Source organism: Aphelocoma coerulescens, chromosome 3 (assembly GCF_041296385.1).
Source record: "Aphelocoma coerulescens isolate FSJ_1873_10779 chromosome 3, UR_Acoe_1.0, whole genome shotgun sequence".
Lineage (NCBI taxonomy): Eukaryota > Metazoa > Chordata > Aves > Passeriformes > Corvidae > Aphelocoma > Aphelocoma coerulescens.
The window spans coordinates 93,595,699-93,615,461 of record NC_091016.1 but is presented as its reverse complement, the minus strand read 5'-3'; the positions used below and the strand labels follow the sequence as shown (position 1 = coordinate 93,615,461).

General features: G+C 36.9%; 1 protein-coding gene across 5 annotated transcripts in view; it reads right to left on the bottom strand.

Annotated features, from left to right (window-relative positions):
• The window catches only part of COL12A1 (collagen type XII alpha 1 chain), a 100,583-nt gene that overhangs the window by 19,509 nt on the left and 61,311 nt on the right, over positions 1-19,763 (bottom strand). For all 5 annotated transcript variants that reach the window (XM_069011313.1, XM_069011314.1, XM_069011311.1 and 2 more), the window contains 16 exons: positions 19,328-19,457; positions 19,011-19,130; positions 18,254-18,400; positions 17,383-17,499; positions 16,809-16,955; positions 16,647-16,721; positions 15,955-16,094; positions 13,983-14,106; positions 13,645-13,788; positions 11,624-11,788; positions 8,896-8,934; positions 8,664-8,802; positions 6,361-6,503; positions 5,876-5,985; positions 658-807; positions 177-254 (listed from right to left, as the gene is read on the bottom strand). In XM_069011313.1, the coding sequence (XP_068867414.1) occupies positions 177-254; positions 658-807; positions 5,876-5,985; positions 6,361-6,503; positions 8,664-8,802; positions 8,896-8,934; positions 11,624-11,788; positions 13,645-13,788; positions 13,983-14,106; positions 15,955-16,094; positions 16,647-16,721; positions 16,809-16,955; positions 17,383-17,499; positions 18,254-18,400; positions 19,011-19,130; positions 19,328-19,457 (1,968 nt within the window). The remainder of the gene's footprint in view (positions 1-176; positions 255-657; positions 808-5,875; positions 5,986-6,360; positions 6,504-8,663; positions 8,803-8,895; positions 8,935-11,623; positions 11,789-13,644; positions 13,789-13,982; positions 14,107-15,954; positions 16,095-16,646; positions 16,722-16,808; positions 16,956-17,382; positions 17,500-18,253; positions 18,401-19,010; positions 19,131-19,327; positions 19,458-19,763) is intronic.

The following is a 19,763-nucleotide window of genomic DNA, read 5'->3' as shown; positions in this document are numbered from 1 at the left end:
CAACCTTACTGCCTCAAACACAAAACTCTGAAATGCGGTGTTGTTGACTGGCTGCTCTGATAACTGTGATTTAGAAGTGTTGTCAGTACAAGGTTTAATACTAGCCTAATATTAATATTATTAAATTTACTATTAATAACACTTTTCTGGATAGCCTCTGGTTCATTTATACTTACCATAGATGGGAGATCACAACATCTGTCTCTGCTAGTCCAAACTGGACTGCAAACAATGTCAAAGTTCTGGATTTCTAACTGTAAAAGAAAGTAATACTCTTGAAAGATCATTAAGTATGTTGTTAAGTATGAAATCTATTGACATTATCATTAGAAATTACTCCTCCATTTATTTCTAATGATAGAGAATCCAGAGTAAAAGCACTCATCTGCTCTCCTTATTAAAAGAAAAACATTCCTGCTCTTGTTTGAATTTACCTGAGTGCAACTTTCAGCTATTAGAATTTTGTTCTTGCAACTCTGCTAGAACAAGAAGATATAAAGACCAAACTTCTCAGTTAAGTACATTGGGTTTGACAGTATAGACACATGAAAGCTTTGGGTGCAACACTGGTTTCCCGGCAAACCCTAATTTCTAACCTCTTCTCTGAGAAAATTTCAAGGTCTTGTAATAATGAACAGATTCATATTTATTGCTTACTGTTGCTGATCTTCGGTCGCCTTTTAGAAGTTTCCCAAGTATTTCATAGCCATCAGTTGTGATATTGCCAGCCTCCTTAATTGGTTTCTCCAGTATTTCACTGCAGTCAATGTAAATCTTAACATTTGATGAAGTTACAACAATATGGACCTGAAAAAAAGTTTAACGTAATATTTAGAAAAGGCACATGGGCACAATTACTTTAACATTTTAATAGTATTTTGCTGATTCAGTAGTACTGTTTTAAACTTGATTCCTACTAATCCTGCTTTACTTCCAACTGGTGGAAAAATTCAAACTCAAGGAATTTGAATTTAAAAGGAAAGTCTATGACATTAATAACCTCTTTAGAATGTGTTGAAGGTCAACAAGATGAATACACAAGCGCAGCTAAGAAATATTATTTAATGTACTAATTGAACTATTATTACCTATTTAAAAAGCTTGCCTGAAAATTGTTTTAAGATGGCATAAAAGTAAAAAATAAAAGAACTTTTGAGAGGAAGTAAATATAAGCATTCCTTGTTCTCTTCTGATGGCTGAGACCAGACAAGATGTTTGTAAGCCTGGGACTGCCCACTGGCTAATAGACTCTGTAGTTCAGAGAGTAGATTGTTTCAGACCCAAAGATACAGAGTTCAGTTTCCACAGATGACTCAACAAGAGGAATTAACTGCATTGAGATACAGGAAGCAACCAGAGAAGCCTGCCCAGAACGATGGAAAATAATGGAAGATGCAAGAGAAGATTTCCACAAGAGAAATCTGCTTACAAAAGCATATGCCAAAACAAGGGGAGACAGGGAAGAGGAAGAGATTAAAGATTGGAAATAGAGGGCATTTAAGAGGGAGAAAGGAATGATTGTAATGAAGAGAGAGTACATTTACCAGGAGAAGAGAATGAAGTGCTTGGGGGAAACATAGTAAACATTAAACAGAGGAACACACAAAATCTAAGCAAAGATTATCTTTCCAAACATTTATGGTATGTATGACAAATGTTATGAAAGTGAATTTTCTACATTTCTGTGAAAATATAGAAAACATTTAGGAGTCTCCAAGAAAGAAACTGGGGCCATTTCAGCACATTTAATATGCAGTTGTTGAAAGAGCATCTTCAGGCAACAGGAAGTTTTCAGGGGCTTTATATACTTTATCTACTGCGTATATTTCATATACATCATTATAACACCTATGTAATTGTTCAAGTATCAGCACATTAAGAGCAGGAGTAAAGAATCTCTGAAGTATGTATTTATGTTTTAAATCTTCTGTTATCCCAGTACATAACCATACAGAAGCATATTGCTATTTGATGACTGCTTTAAAAATTGGCATAAAGTTGAGAGATTCCCCTAAATGTTCTGAGTCAACAAGAGCCTGAACAATCTCCTGAGAATTTTTACTTTTTTTTCCCTTTTAAATATTTTCCCATGCAGACTTTTTTTCAAGGCGTCAGCACAGCTTATCTAAAACTCTTTTAAAATTATGTGCTTATGCTTTATATCTCAGTGCTGTGTATACAAGTGGTGCTTTTAATTAAAATTCCCAACAGTGTTCATTGAGCAAATAATTAAAAGAAACAAACAAACAAAACAATTGAAAGATAACTCTGTGTGTCCAAAGTATAATTTGGTATTACATGCCAATCTTTCTATAAAACAAAATAACTGCCCTGCCAAAACTTTAAATTCATTATAATTTGTACATTATATACTCAGTCATTTGCTTATATGACTAAATTTTACAGGTTAATTACTGCATCATCCAGTTTAAACTCATCACAGATGTAATTTACTAATTCTGAAAGGTGCCTAATATGCAAGTCCTTCTACTGGAATGTTAAGTATTTGTCACAATTTAAATAAAATAAAACACATTGCATAGCAAACACAGATAGTATTTTCATTAGTGCAAAAAACTTAGGAGAGGTAAATCTATATCAGAATGTTGAATGAGATCAGCTTGAAAAGGTTCAAATAGGAATAACTGCTGAGCATCACCTATCTATCTAAAAAACCGATCCCAAAAATCAAAACTAAGGAGAGCTCTCCCAAGTCATTGACTCAGTCAGTTAAACACTGATTTACTGCCAGACCTGAATTCCAGTCCAAATCTCATGGCCTAGGCAATAAATCTAATTAAAGCAGGCATCTGGTGTTTACAGTAAATAAAACATCTCTGTATTCAACCCCGATACATTTTGTTTTCAACAGCTTCTCACACACCAACATAAAGAATCTGTTCTGCTTAGTTCTGACTATTTATTCCATTTATGACGTTTTACAAAAGAAAACATTTTTTAATTTTTCTCTCTGGATGCCTTATAAGATAAAGTTTGATGGTGTTCTGATCTGCTGCTAAGTGAATCACATCAATGAGCCAAGCAAACTAATTTCCCATATGTATATCAGCAGAAAGATGTACACTCATTATCAAATTTCCTCTTGCTAACTACTGCAAAATGGCAAGCTAAAAGGAAGTCTAGTGTGGTAAGAATAAGAACTAGAAGTTGTCTGTCTCTCCAAAACATCAGTTATAAATTTAATGACTGTCTCAGGCAGTCAGAATTTTTCCTATGGAACTTGCCAGATTCAACAGCTTTCACCATAGCTGTGCTACACAGAGTGTTCAAGCATGCCAAAGTAAATTTCCCTATAGTTAGGTGTAGTTAAGTGAATTTCACTGAATGAACCAGTAAGTCATCAAATGAAAGCCACAAAAATGTTTAGTATTTTGGAAAACGTCTTCTTGCATTGTAAAGATTTGTCATCTCTTTGAAACTGGATGGTAGGAGAAATTGCAAAAGTACCTTTAGAAAGGTGTTACTTTCCTTCCTTCATCCATCTGAAACTACTGCTATCCATTATTAGGAGCTAATCAACACAGCTGAGACATAAGGCTTTCCCAGCAGGTGGGCTGGGGAAGCCCATGATGCCATCATTAACAATCTGACTCAGATAGCAATCTCAGTAATCATCTGGAGAGATGCCAGAAAAGTCAGCTTAGTTTTATGGTGAAAAATCCCAAATATAGCTCTAAACCAAAGCTCTTACAGCTACTTTAAATATTATCAAAATCTGAACTCTTAATTCCTTTCTGGGAAAAAAAAAGAAGGGGAACTACACATTGCATTAAATAACTGAGAATTTTTTTCTTAAGAAATAATCTCTTAAGCAAGAATTCATAGTTGTAAAGCTTTAAGACAATTTGCAAATCACTGCTACTTGTGTTCATTGTATGGCATCTTAGAATCACTTTCTCTCAAAATGTCTTGCTGTATTTAACTATTAAGATGATACAAAATTTTGGATTTTTGTTTTCCCTGTACTTGTTTTTCACCAGCAAGTGTAATAAACAATTTTACATAACTGCTAATTTCCAGCAGCTAGCAGGTGTCACAGATTTTTCCCCATTTGCTCTGATAAATGAGTAGAACATCACCATAAGTGCTGTCAGAGAAGTTTGCTCAGCTCTATCACATTTAGAGAAACTATACAGGAAAATGTAATACATCCAATACATTAGCAGCAGATATTTAAAACAGACTGCTGGCAGTACAGCATGAGGAGAGCTCCACACCACTGACCTGAAGAAGTGTCAGCTCTCACAGTGATATCTAAAATAAGGCATGCTACATGCTGCTTTGTGTCTAAACAGTAGTTCTTGGTGATGACTTAACCTTCATACCAAAACAAGATACATCCTAGCCTTTACTGACAGTTTTTCTCACTCCAGTAGATTCATATATTTCCCTAAAATTCAGTTGTCCTACTAAGCTATTAAAAAAAAAAAAAAAGTGAAGGGCAAAATAAAGACTGCCTAATGTAGGTATGATCCAAAGCTACTCATAACTATCAGTTACAAAATCAATGACATAAACATTTCCTCATATATACAAAAATAATCAGGCCTTAAATAAATTCTAAAACAGGAATAATTGGATATAATATAGGACCAGTATGGGAAGTTATTCTCTGTCAAATTCTGAGGAAACCAATAGCTTTTATAGTACTGTGTGATTTTCATAATCACCTGTGTTTTAAACAGATGAAGTCACAAAACATTATAATGTGTGCACCAGTTATCTTTCCTGGCTTTCAGTCTAGCAAAGCTCAGTTCACAGCTTGGCCTCCAGTATGTGGAAGTTGACAGAGGCAACCCCTTATCAGTATCCTCAAAGGAATGCTGGTAGTGACTAGTCATGCAGAAGAGGGTATAATAAAGAAAACAAATGCTATACTCAATCCATATTTAGTCATCAGATGAAAATTAAACTAAATAGAAGGGAAATAAATGAAAACATGAAAATGTGCATTGTAGCTAACCAAAAATGTTGCAATTGAAGCTTACTTTCTTGCCTTAAACATGCATATTTAACACAGCAAGAAAATATTTTTAAAATATTTTTAGATATACATATATTGGTATACTGAGTCAAACACTTCCGTATGACTAGAAGTAAGGAAGCCTGGCAAGACAAAGTTGTCATAATTTGGTGCACAAAATTAGAAAAGCAAGCACAAAACTATGACAAGAGAAGGCAGATGCAGCAACATGTAAAGATTTCACTAGCCATTTTGTCAATTCAAAAACTGTAAGTTTCATTCTAAATCATAAAGAGACCTTTTATGAGCTTTATCTCCTTATTGTTGCTTCCTCAGTTAACATGACATTGGAATATTTTAGGCCCAGTGTTTTTAAGCAAAATAAAAAATCAATTCACATTCATACTTACTAAATATATACATACAATGTATTATGTTTGTTAAACATAAGAATCTTGTTCAATATGTTATTGACCTCCCAACACTGGTTCCCTGCCTACTTGCTTTCTCTGGCTATATCTTCCTCTTTGAATGATTTCAAATCATTACACTTCCACAAAATCTTTCTCACCACAACTTCCTTTCCTTTTTTCTTCCCGTTTATCTTTTATTCTTCCTCTTCCATTTGGCAGGAACCAGGCTACAATTTCTTCTTCAGCTATATCCCTCCATTTACACAATCTTAACAAATTCTTGACAAATCTCTTACATTGGTTCAAAGAAGACCTATAACTTCAGAGATCTTGTTTTACATGATCTGTAGGTCCTTATGTCAACTTCCAGTGCTATCCAAAAACCAGATACAATCACCTGACAGTGACTTCTCCTTGGTTGTCTTCTATTTAAAAGAACAGTACTTCAGAAAGCAGCATCATAATTTCAATCATTTACCTTATGGAAGCTTCCATAAAAGATTTTCTTTATGTCATCATTATCAAAAGTTACAGTTTGAACTTCTCCCCTTGTGTCCTTGTTAAAGAATGACAGCACTTTGCTGGCAGCTGCAATAAATAAAAATAACACATTTCATTTCATATATACTACTGAAACAACCATCCAAAGATACACTTATAGATAAAATCTAGTTTACCACTTTTTTGGGTAAACACAAATCATAGATGGTCTTAATGACCTGTAAGTACATAGATGTAATTTCCTTTGATTTTAGAGTTAATACCAAAGTTGAAATGTAGTTTAGATGAATTATTTTTAGTTGAACTATAGACATACAAAGTTTAAAAGAAATCTCTTGAAACCAAAAATGTGTAATCCTTTTATCATGTAGAAATGCTTTGGATTTGGAAATATTTGGGGAGAACACATGCAAAGTAACATAACATGTAATTTCTCTATGCAATAAGTATAACCATCCTTACGATCAAGCACAACTCCAACTTGTGGTTTGTAATCTCTGTCTGTAATCTGCCATATTGCAAAAGGCTCATTGGGGGATTCAGGCAGAAGACGGAATAACAGAATAATAGTGTACGCCTGTGGCAATCCCTCCGGGTGAATCTCCCTGTTAAGACAATATAAAGACATTTTTTCACGTGGAAACACACAAGGAAAATAAGATCTTCATCATTCGCTCTTTTTCAAAGAAAAGACACAAGAGTAACAGGAAAACGACAGCGTTTAGAGGAACAGACCATTTTAACCACCCTCTCAAATAGAAAACACCATTGTGATATATAAACACTGTTATTTGTTAAGATGAACTCACAGCCTGTCTTCAATTGGTCCCAACACCATGGTTAGAGAGGATGCCAGAATATGACCAAGAACTCTTGGGTACGCATTCTTGTGGCAAAATTCTATATAAACTACACATGTTTTAAATTCCTTGATGATAAGTACAGAAAAAAGGACCGCAGCTTTATTCGTTTTTTTCATCTGGCCTGCTTCAGTCAGGCAATAGCATTTAACTATTGCTGCCCTTCAGGCACAGATACAGTGACAGAGATATTTAATGTCTTCTCTGCAACTGGTGATGCATTTGGGCTCCAGCTTATTCTTTAGTGGCTCAGGTTTAAATTTATGATATTTGGACTGTTAGACATTAAAAAAGCAGAGAGCCAACAGTAAATAAATACATTCATGAAACAGCTTTCAGAACTTTCTGTACAGGAAAGGAGGGAATGCAGGAAGGGAACTGTAAGAAAGAAGATGACTACTGCTTCTCCTCAACCATTATAATGGAGCTCAGAAGGAGGTTTAGTCACATAAACATAAAAACCTTAAAATGAAGAGAGGAGCTGCTTTGTATGTTAGAAAAAGCTTATGAACCCATACAATTATGAACACTGCAATAAAAACCATATCACTAAGTCAACAACATCACACAGCACAGTGCAGGATGCAAATATGAAAGTAGATATAGCAACACAATTTATAACTTGGATAACAAGTTACTTCAGATATGGAAACAACTATGCCACTAGGATCAGTATGAGTTTATTGCTTTGGTGACTCACTCTAGAGTTTTATTTTCTGGATTCTCATGAAAAGTAAGTGCCTAGAATACTCTGGCAAGTCTATTCCACCTCTTTAGCAGACATTAGACTACATATCACAACATTTCTAAAAAAATGAGATAAATAGGAAGCCTACCTTTTTATTATCTTTTCATAAATTTATCCTGGTAAATGCAACATCTATCAATGCAGGAGAGTTGCAAAACTGGGATTATCTCTATTTCCCTAGACTGGAAAAAGCTAGGCTGTTAAGAGAACTATCATCCCCACAGGTATTAATGGCATGCCAATGAACTTAAAAATCCTGAGGTCCTCCACTTTTAAAGCTGTGATCTCAGAAGGCTGGCAAAAAGAAATTATTTCTTCATAAACCTCAGCTTCTGTATTTGTGATCTGATCTTTACCCAGTCTGGCAGGACTGCAGAAGATTTCAAAGACTTCTATGAAAAGAAAACTAAATTTCCTTAAAATTTTTAGCAACAATGGGCTATTTTTAGGCATCTCCTCTGAACCAGAATAACCTTTTCTGAAACTTACTTAAATAGATGGGAGAGAAACAAATGTAAAAATGTAAAAAAAAAAAAAAAAAAATGAAGAGGGAGAAAGGTACTGTTCCACTTTTTGTAAAACTAACTGCTAACTAAGTCTTGTTTTCCTTTGGGAAAAAATGTTGGCAAGAATGACCATCTATTACCCATCCCTAACCAAGCTCTAAGACCACAGGCCCTTGAAAACTCTGCTCCATTTGCCAAATAAGGCAAGTCAAGTAGAGGAGAAACTACCCTAGGTCAATGGCATCAATGTGCTGCCTATTGTAGTAAGAATGATGCTTCTGAAAAAAGCGATGCTAATCCCTCCATATTGAAACCATTTCTGTCCAGCAATATGGAATTCATTGTACTAAGGAGGCTGTTGCTCAACTGCCTAAGTATAAACTGTGGATTATATGCAATTTGAATGCTTAAGAAGCATAATCTCAAAGAAAAATAAGCAACCAGATTAATAGTGAACTGTGATTGCAATGGAAGAAATAGATTAGCATTTAATGAAAACAATGATAGATGTTCTTCGGAGTATATTTCTTGAAGCTCAGTAAAAAGAACATTAAATTAAGGCATCTTCCATAAGACACAAATGCTATCTATACACTCTGTTAATCCTTCATCATCTGGTCACCCTAAATACAAGTCTTTAGGTTTACTTACCGTATTGGCTGGCTGACAAAGGCATTTTTGTGGAGTCTATATGCTACATAGCTTGGGAAAGAGCCTGATTCCAGTGAAACTCCTTGTACAGAAGCAAAATGCTTCTCTGTTAGATTGTATGATTCCAGCATCTTGAAACCTTTAAGTCCAGAGAGAAAATAAAAAACAGAAACACTGTAGAGCTGTAAAAGACACAAATGGACCTATGCCAAAATATTAGAGACTTACTTACCAGGTGAAGTGTATCCCTCCAAGTAAATAAGGGGACAAGCTGAAAGACATGAAACAACATGTAATTCAAAACTACTAAGCCTAACAGGATATGAACATATGTATACTTCAGAAAATTTTATTGCCAAGATGTCTGTGCTATTATTAATTATGAGACAATTTTTGTTACATTTTTCATACTGTGCCCTGAGCTGTGGTAGATGTAATGTCAAAATCTTTACTCGTCACTTTTAGTAGGGTATTTCTACTGTGACAAATTGTATGGAATAACAAATGAACCCCAAATATTTCAAGAGTATAATTCATAAGAAGAAAGGAGGACAATGACACAGTCTTTCCATGAATATTTAAGGCATGAGTCAAGCTGCATAATAGCTGTCAGATTCACAAGAAATAACTGCATATTTATGTGGCTCCGCAGAAGCCAGCAGATGAGGCAGTTAGGGAACAAGCAGCTCCACGTGACAGGCCTGAGAATTTCTTATTTTTGCCATAGAAGGATTTCACTTGAGTAAACAACTGAGCTTTATTTAGATAATTTTAAAACAGCATCACACACTATAGCTGTACATCTTTAGCACCCCTATTCCAGTGGTAAATAAGAGACCTGTTGTGCCCTATGGTTCACATTAGGCATCATTCTACTTCTTAATGTTGTCAGTGACTGTTACTCTTTCCTTGTTATACTAGTACTTTTGAAATGCAAGATGAGATTACATAAAATACAATACTCACTCCAAAATTTTAAAAATTAACTTGCTCCCTTAAACTATGTCCAGTTATTATGAAATCTAACTTTTTAATATGAACATGTCTTCTGATGTACCTTAAATAAGATGGCAACTTGTATTGGGTTTGCATGGCAAGGTTTTGGTAATGTGGGAGCTACAAGGGTGATTTCTGTGAGAAGCTGCCAGAATCTTCCCTCATGCCCAACAGTCAGTTCCATCTGGTTCCAAGACGGAGCCATCACTGGCCAAGGCTGAGCCCATCAGCAACGGTGGTAGTGACTGGGGGATAACAGATTTAACAGGGGGCGGTGGCTGGGGTTGGGGATTGTGTGTGCTGGAATGACACAACAACCTGCAGGCACCAGAGCAGAGACTCCACTGGGCTTAACTGTGGTGAAGATTATGGTGAGGCAGGCTGTGATCCTGCAGCCTGTGGAAGTCCACAGAGAAGCAGATATCCCCCTGCAGCCCCTGGAGGACCCTATGGCAGAGCAGGTGAATGTCTGAAGGAGGGTGTGATGCTGTGGGAAGCCCATACTGGAGCAGGCTCCTGGCAGGGCCCGTGAAGAGAGGAGCCCACGCCAGAACAGGTTTGCTGGTGGGACTTGTGACCCCATGAGAGACCCAAAATGGAATAGGCTGTGCCTGAAGGACTGCACCATGTGGAAGGGACCTAATGAGGTTCAACAAGGGCAAGTGTAGGGTCCTGCACGTGGAGAGGAATTACCCCAAATCCAGGCTGGGGGCTGACCTACTAGAAAGCAGTTCTGCTGAGAATGACATGGGAGCTTTGGTGGATAACAGGCTGACTATGAGCTGGCAGTGCCCTTGCAGCCAGGGAGGCCAATAATATCCGGATGTGCATCAGGAAGAGTGGCCAGCAGGTCAACGGAAGTGATCCTGCCCCTCTGCTTGGCCCTAGTGAGGCCACATCTGGAGTGCCATGTCCAGTTCTGGGCTCCTCAGTACAAGAAAGACTAGGAGTTACTGGAAGGGTTCCAGCAGCAGAGCATGAAGATGAGGGGTCTGGAGCAGTTCTCTTATGAGGAGAGACTGAGAAAGATAAGCCTGTTTAGTCTAGAGAAGACTGAGAGGTGATCTCATTAACACAATATAAATATCTCAAAGGTGGGTGTCAAGAGGATGGTGCCAGACTCTTTTCAGAAGTGCCTAGCAACAGAGAAAGGAGCAAAGGCCATAAACTAAAACACAAGAAGCCTCGCCTCAATATGAGAAAGAACTTATTAATGTTGAGGGTGGCAGAGCACTGGAACAGGCTGCCCAGGGAGGTTGTGGAGTCTCCCTCTCTGAAAAAATTCAAAACCCATCTGGATGTGTTCCTGTGTAACCTGCTCCAGGTGACCCTGCCTTGGCAGGGGCATTGGACTGGATGATCTCCAGAGGTCCCTTCCAACCCTAACAAGGTGATTCTGTGACCCACACTGGAGCAGTTCATGAAGAACTGAAGCCCATGGGAAGGACCCATGTTGAGAACTTTGTGGAGGACTGTCTACCACTGGAGCAGAGGAAGAGTTTGAAGACTACTGCCCCTGGGGAGGAAGGAGCAGCAGAGACAACATGTGATGAACTGACCACAGCCCTCATTCTCTGTACCCCTGTGGTGCCCAGGGTGAGGAGATAGAGAAAACTGGGAGTAAAGCTAACCCCAGGAAGAAGGGAGGGGCAGGGGGAAGGTTTTTAATACTTGATTTTATTTCTCCTTATCCTACTCTGATTTCATTGATAATAAGTTATTTTTTCCCCACATTGAGTCTTTTTTGCCCATGACAGTAACTGCTCAGTGATTTCTCCCTGCCTTTATCCAATCCATGAGCCTTTCGTTTTATTTTCTCTTCCCTGTTCAGCTGAGAAGACAAGTGATAGAGCAGCTTTGGTGGGCACCCAGCATCCAGCCAAGGTCAGCCCACCACTCACTTGTAGCAGTATATAAGCAAACATATTAATTTGGGAAAAGGGAAACCAATGTCTTTTACTCACTTGAGGTAGCTGTCTCACACACAAAGGTGACGAGGTTGTCTTGAATCTTTTCAAAGGCATCAAAGTCATCAACAATAAACACATGACGCTCACTGGGCTTGCTGGCAATCTTGGCCAGTTCATTGTAATCTACATCAGCCACACCAACCACAAAGACACTGAAGCCTGTAAAAATAACACTTGTTATTTAAAATGTAGTAAACATATATTAACATTTTTCCTGTCAATATTGCACAAACCACTGACTTGTGAGGATCTACCTATGATCTACGCATTCTGGATCTCTTTTCATCCTGTCAAAGCTCAGAAGGTTTCAGACTGGTTTTTGCATCTTTCTTTCAAAACTTTCTCCTCTTTCATTGTTTTTTGGGGTATTATCCAATCTCATGCAGCCTTGGCTACATAGTTCCCTCACTCTTTAATACAAAATGTACAATTCTCTCAACTCTACAGTATCTTAAATCTGTTCTGTGGCCAAAACCTGTACAGACCATTAGTTATCCAGTTGTCTGTTTCCATCTCTTGGATCTCATGCTTATTTATTTCTCTTTCTCAGAGTAGTATTCACCTCACCAGCTTCTACTTTCCAAATTAAGTTGTCTAGTTTTTCTCTATAATCACCACATTGACATGGGCAGATTCAGAAAGCAATTCATCTTATCTCCCTAACTTGCTGACTTCAGGATAGGAAAAGTCATTGTCTATAGATGCCTATATGCTGCTCTCTTCACCAGTCATAAAAGGACCCTACACGATGACCTTAGACTAGACATTGAGTTGTCAGATGTCATAAGTCAAACGAGAAGAACCAGACCCTAGAAGTCAATCACATCACCAGGTGTAAATTTCATTGAAGAGAAACTGCACAGACATTGGAAAAGCCAGTTGGAGGCTGAAACCAGAATTCACATTTATTTAAAGTGATAAAAGTTGTTGTTTGGTTGGTTGGATTTTTTTTAAGAACGTAATTATTCCCCTGTTGCCAGTTCTGGTGAAATTTTGGCTGAAATTCTCTGTCCAGCTTAAGCATGCTTTGATATGTGTAGAAAACAAAGCAAGTAGAGAGGAAACTAAAAATGGTAAGAGGTTTTGAAAACATGATCAACATGAGATTGAAGAAAATAGGTTTTTTAGTCTAGAAAAGAGAAGACAGAAAGAGGAGGTGACAACAGGTTTCGAATACGAAGGCCCATTACAGCGGACAGTGATCAACTTCTTTCCTGGGTAACTAGGTAAATGAAGACAACAATCTCACTAGCATGAAGAAAGACTTAGGTGAAATGCAAGACAAAGGTCTCCTACTAGCAGGGTAATTAATCACTGAAACATATTGTCCAGGGAGACTGAGTAACTATCTAGACAGAGCTAATTCTTTCAGATTACAGAGACAGAGAAGATGACTGCTTTTGGTTTACATGCATGTGATTCCCATAAGGAAGTACAACATCTACTTGCTTAGAGATCAGAACTAGGTGGTTCATGCACTGAAACACAAAGTGCTGAATGCTGGGACAGGAACAGATTACTACACATAAGCCACAATAATAAAATCTGATGAGGAAGTGCAGTGCTTCTTAGCTCAAAAGGCAATAAAGGAGTCCATTCAGACCCAGCTCCTTCAAAAACTGTTACTTTAACTGGAGATCCACTGGTTTATACCAGATAAAACATAAACCTCAGCAAACCAGGCCCATTAAAGCATAAGCACTAGTATGGAGTACACTTCCCAATGATCCCTGGGGTCCACACACCAAAAAGAGAAAGTAACCACATGTCACATCTTTGAAATGGTATGCATGAAGAATTAGTTGAAATCTTTGAGAAGCCACATCCTTCCCCAGAGACAGGGCTTGAGAAAGAAAATGTAAGTCTAGGTTCAGAGAGCGCAAATTCTTTGAATAGGTTTGAGGCTTTCCCAAATCCTCAGAATACATTTCCAAGTCCATAAAGGATGAGTAAATGATTCCCAGATAATTGAAGTGACACAGAAATGAAACAGCCAGGTGCTGTGAATTGCTTACCAGAGTGCTGTATAACCGTTGCGGCTTTCCTCACCTCATCCTGAGACCGACCATCTGTCACAACAACAAGTACCTTGGGAACACCTCGCCTCATGCCACTCTCCCAAGTCAAAACCTTTTCTTTGATAAATGTTAGAGCTTTGCCTGCAAAGTGTACAATAAACAAGGAATCATTCATACTATCCACAAGAGAAGAATTATTTTATTTCGTAAGGGCAACAGTCACAGAGCTAAAACACAACAGAAAAAGCTACTTCTTCAGCCATGCAATATAGGATAATTATGCAGTTTCTGAAAATATTTTATCTTAAAGAAATATAATTACGGCCCATAAATACCTGTCCTTGTGTTTCCTCCTCTGTACTGAATATTTTGAAGAGCTCCCAGGGCCTGGGCTTTGTCATCAAATGTATTCAGTTTAAATTCAGATTTTGCCTCATCACTGTACTGCACAAACGAAACCTGAAATGGAATATAACACAGCGTTCAGTCGCATACCTCCGCATTCAGATCAACTCTCTCTACTGAAATATGTAATTTTGTATATTAATGTCTTAAATAATCAAAAATTTTTTTCTCAAATATGTCCAATTCTGCACACACATACATATTTTTATATATAGTCATCACAGCAATGTGCACACAACTCTCTTTTCTTTCTTTCCTTCCTTCCTTTTTTCTTTCTTTCTTTTCTGTGTATGAAATGTCCTTAAATGCATACGATCAAATTCTTGCTATTCCTGTGGTGAGGTATATTTGCCTATTCTCTACTTCTGAGCAGATGTACAGTATCTACTAAACTTCTTCCAGCTGTTTTTTTAGGAATAAAAAAGAATTTGTCAATAGAATTGTCAATAAAGCTGGATACGTACATAAGTGTATAGTCTTGCCTTAAATACTGAAATACAATCACTGAATATTTATTCCTAAATAATCTTTAAATATTTTTCTTATTTTTCTCCTTTTAATATTCTGTAAAATTGCAATATTATAGTATACTATTTTAATGATGAATAGAAATATTTCTGTATGTATATACTCACATCTGTTGTAGTAAATTCCCCTTTTAAAATTATTAAATTTCAATTCAAAACCTTAGCTTGTTGCACCTCAAGAGGTATGTGACTTCATTATTTTACTAAACATTAGTGTTTACATGTGTCTGTCACCTATATTGTCTTCTCTGTTTCCAGGCTGGGGACCCATATATATAGCAAGCAAAAAATATTAAACAAAAAACAAATGGAAAAGAAAACTACCCAGTATAGATTCGAGCTATAATGATAAAGAGTGTCTGAGACAGAGTGAATTTAAGGAGATCTTTTCCCTTAAAGTCTAGAAAGTTAGAGATAGGGAATCAAATTACTAAAAATATGCCTAGAACATGAAAAGCAGACCTTTAACAATGCAAATATCCTGTCAGCCTTCTGACCAAAAAAATGCATTGCACCTGCAGCTTTCTGCAACACTCCAGAAATACCATGTAAGAAACTCTCTCAGACCTCATGTCATCCATTTCATCTAGTGGAAGAGAAATGGTAATGGGAACTTAGACAGTGATTTCATCCAGCTTCCTACAAGTAGAAAAAAACTGATAATGGTGCAATGCTTATGGTAAGAAGCCTGACAGGAAGTTACTTTGACATAACTATGATCAGCCTGGTACTGCTGAAAATCTATTATAATCTCATTAGATATTACTGCTTACTCTCTCAAAATGCACTAATTCATCATAGGACCTTTTAATACTTTTACTACGCCCACTGTGGAGCAGACCCACATTATCACAGCATGAAAAGACATCTGCAAGTGCCTTTTTCAAAGGGATTCTGCTATTTAGTGCAGTAGTATTCTAGGGAGCTCAGCAACAGCAGGCCAGCTGGACCCTGCATGCACAAGACTCATTTTCTACACTGAGAAATTAAAAAGTAACCCTCAATCAAAAGTCAGAATGTCTCTAAAACAGATTTCTGATATGACAGAGACAAAATCTAGGATATGTGCCAGTTGTTGATGCCCTCCACAAATAAACAAAAATATAAAATTGACCATACATCACCCCAGCTTCTCTACCTGGAGGATTTGCACACACTGTAACTTTTGTATTTCAGAATATTAACATCTCAAAATAGACTGGATTTCCCTTGTATTTATAAAATGGCAAATATATTTATTAAATAATATGCATGCACACCCATATACATGTTTTGTACAACAATCTAATTCAAAATATGACAGCATTCTGCAAGAAAACAGAAATTCATCTTCAATTTCCCTCCAAAATGTACCCAATGGGAATAACAAACCTACCTGGATTCCAGCAGGATTGATTAGATCAAAGGCTCCTACTGTACTAAAAACAAATTTCACTACTTTGTTGAAATTATCATCACCAATACTCCAGGAAGCATCAGTCAAGAATACTATGTCTGCTTTGGCACCTCTGCATACTGAAAGTCCAAGAAAAGGAATGCTTAAAATACATCAACCACATCACCATGAAATAAATATTACTTCAAAATTTGAAAATTCAAGAATGACAAATATTCAGTAAATGTCTACTACCACACAGTCAACTTGGCAGATGACTAATGCTCTACACAAAAAAATTTATTAAAATATATCAAAGAAAGTTTCAAGAAATGTGAAAGACCTCAAGAATAAAATGTCAATGTTTTGAATTACATTTGTTATCTGATCATCTACCATAAAACATAAATTATCTGCTGAGAGCAGATAATCTCATAGACTTTCTGCAGAGCTATAGAATATCAAAAATTTTTTTCCCCAAAGGTTTGCATCTTGCTGTTCTAAACCAGGAAATGCTGAAGTCTAGTAAAGCTCTAGAAAATAGGGATGGCATTAGAAAAGGTCTCAATCTTCATTTCCCTAAAATTCTGTGCTGGCTTTAAATTCACTTAAAGTTATGAAAAATTGAGGTAAACGATGAAGTAGTACAGCAGCTACATAAAAATATTGAATAATTCTAGAAATAAACATACCATCCCGAGCTGGAGGGATTGTGGGAGGTGGAGGAGGTGTAGGTGGAGGAGTTGGTGCCTCTGTAGGTTTGAGGACTGAAAAGAAATAACAATTTTATTCTACAGCTGAAACAAGACAAATTCTATAGCTAAAATGGAAAGTTCACAGTATCTGTTACCTACCTGTATGCTCCCTCATAGAGACTGGAGGTCCCTCAAGGTTAGGGGTCTGAACAAAGACAGTAGCATTGTATTCTGTGTCTGGTGAGAGGCCAGTAAAACAGTGGCTCGTTTCTGACCCACGAATTGTGATTTCCTGTCCTCTGGAACCTGTCCAAAAAATCCCAATGGAAAGAAAGTTAGAACCTATTACTTCCCTTCTCATATATCTATACATAAGTGTAGAAATGAAGAAACTTCTTGAGGGGACGTTAGAGACAATGGGACAACTGTCCCGTAACAGCCTTTCTAGACCAAAATTGTGTGACTATTATGAACCCTGGAGCACACTGGAAATTACAATTGCAGCGTACATGTGAAACCAGGCAACTGGTAGATGTAGGTTCACTTGACAATAAGCAGCACTTCCTCTTTGCAGCTTTTTCACCACCCAAGGAAAACAGGTTATGTTCAGAGCTCTAAAACCCAACCAGATGAATCACTATGGTTGGTGCTTGCCATCAACCCAAATAAGTGGTGCTGTCACTGACATAAGACAATACGTTTCCAGAAAAGGCAAAAAATAGAATGTACTTACCATCAGTTGGGTTTAGCTTCAGTCTGTAGGAAGTCGCTGACCGATGAGGTGACCACCGGATACAGAAAGTATCCCAACCCACTTTGTAACTTGTTAGGTCAGTGACATTCAAATACACTATGAAAAGAGAGAGAAATTGTTCTCTGGAAAATAGCATGTAATAGGTAAAGCACACCAAAATGAAAATTATATTAGCAGTGCTGGTCTGGAACTTGATTTTAAAAAATATTTGCATAAAGAAAGAGCAATTCTAGTCAAGTCTCTTTATTTTTACATCTTACAGATCCCCACCTAGCTATTTACAAAGGCTCCAAATCCCATATTGGGTAACAGCTCATTTTATGAGTTTTCACCTGAAGTTTATTTCTTTACAAAATAAGAAACTTCCAAAAATGAAAATCTGACTCATATATATGGCAGTCTGAAAAGAATGTACTGAGTCAGGATGCTTGATTCATCATAACTGAAGAAATTTTTAGAAGTTACTTAGCTGAGGCCATCATCAAAGTCAGTGGACATTCCTAAGGGGTAAAAGCAGAGTATCAAAAAGCCTAGACCCGCTTAGTAACATGATTAGATTCTGTAGTACCCTGCAGACAGTTAAAGATTGACTCCAACTATAGCTTAACAAAATTTTAGGAAGTAAACTAGAAAATTTTATTTCATCAAGTCATCACTTAAAAATATATCTTCATTACTGTTTCTAAGATTCGTGTTTTTAAGATCTACGGCATGGACAGATGACAAGTATTCTCCATGAGACCATGCACAGGCTTCCCAGCAACCAGCCATCAAAATCTTCTCTTAATCAATGTAGTCTCAGACCAGCATATGTATCCAGCATGACTACAACAAAATCCTTCTGACTTACATGTAGTGCCTTGATCTGTCAAAGGTATACTCATTCCAGAATCATACTGGGCATAGACATTCACATCATAAGTAGTACTGGGAGACAGATTATGCAAAGTGTAGGAAGTCACTTCTCCCACAAAAAACTCCCTGGGCTCATTGGAACCTTGGATTGAAAGGAAGCATTAAGAACACAGAAAGACAAAGAATCATGATTACATGAGCTACAAAATTATTCCGTCTCTTACACATCAGTAAATGTTAACTTAATTTTTTTTAAAACAAAGCATATTGATTTCTTAAATTTTAGCATATTACAATGTTGCAAACAGAACATACACAGTTTTATAAACTATTGTGAAATGTTTGTGTTCAGCTTCTAGAAAGGTATGTATATTGTTTGAAGGTCACATAAAACAAAGGTTCTTCAGGACATTAGTATTCAAATACCTGTCCAATACTCATCTCATATACACCAGTTCATAGCCTTAGAAGGACAAGAGGCATTAAAGAGGTGAAAAACAAATCAGGTCACTGTATGAAGTTTTAACTCTACAATTCAATCCCTGTGAATGTATGAAACTGCCTTTGATAGTTTGTGTTTATTATAGAATACTGATCATAAGACTAAAGTTTTCATGAAAATTGGTAAACAAAGGAAATAAATAGATCCTTTAACACAAACATTTCTTGATACATATGATTTCTACTCTGGTCTACCATTAGCTACTCACTGTTCTCAAAGTGGTGTACTCAGAATGAACAAGTTTTCTTACCCACGGGTTTGTATACAATTTTATAGCCAAGAACAGGGGATGGTGAAGGATCCCATGAAACTCTGAAACGTGTATACCATTCATCAGTTATATACATATTTTGAGGAGGAAGCAGGCCAACTAAAAAGAAAGAAAGAAAACCATTCTAATTAGGCTAGTAATTGTTTTTCAATCTTTAGAAATGCAGATTGTTACTCTGCAAGGTAAGAATCACATCAAGGACTTAATTAACTTACTGAAGCCTTAATAATGTTGAAGTGCTCAAGGAATATGTCTTAAACATAAAAAAGAATAAACAACATGAAAACTATAATTACCAGTTCTGCCATTTCCAGTCAGTTGTCCACCATCTCCATCTTCATACACAGCAACAACAGTAATTTTATACGGCGTATCTGATTGTAGTGGTTGCAGTATCACATTATTCCTTATCCCAGGAACTGTTGTCTAGAACACAGAAGAAACAGAGGTGAACACACTCAGAGTCTTGTAACTGATCAATAATGACAGTAGCCAGAAACAAAAATTTGTTCTGACATTTGGCACACTCTTTTTTTATATCCATCATAGAAAAAGTCATTCAGGATACCTTAAGGGTTATAGCCTATAAACAGTTATCAGTATTTGCTATTTTGAATTACAAAACACTGTGGCCATCACAAAAACATAAATCAAATTGACTCTTGAGGCCCAGCCCTCACATCAGACTGAGATGCTGCAGTTCTTCACCAAGATTTCAGTACTCTCCCCTCA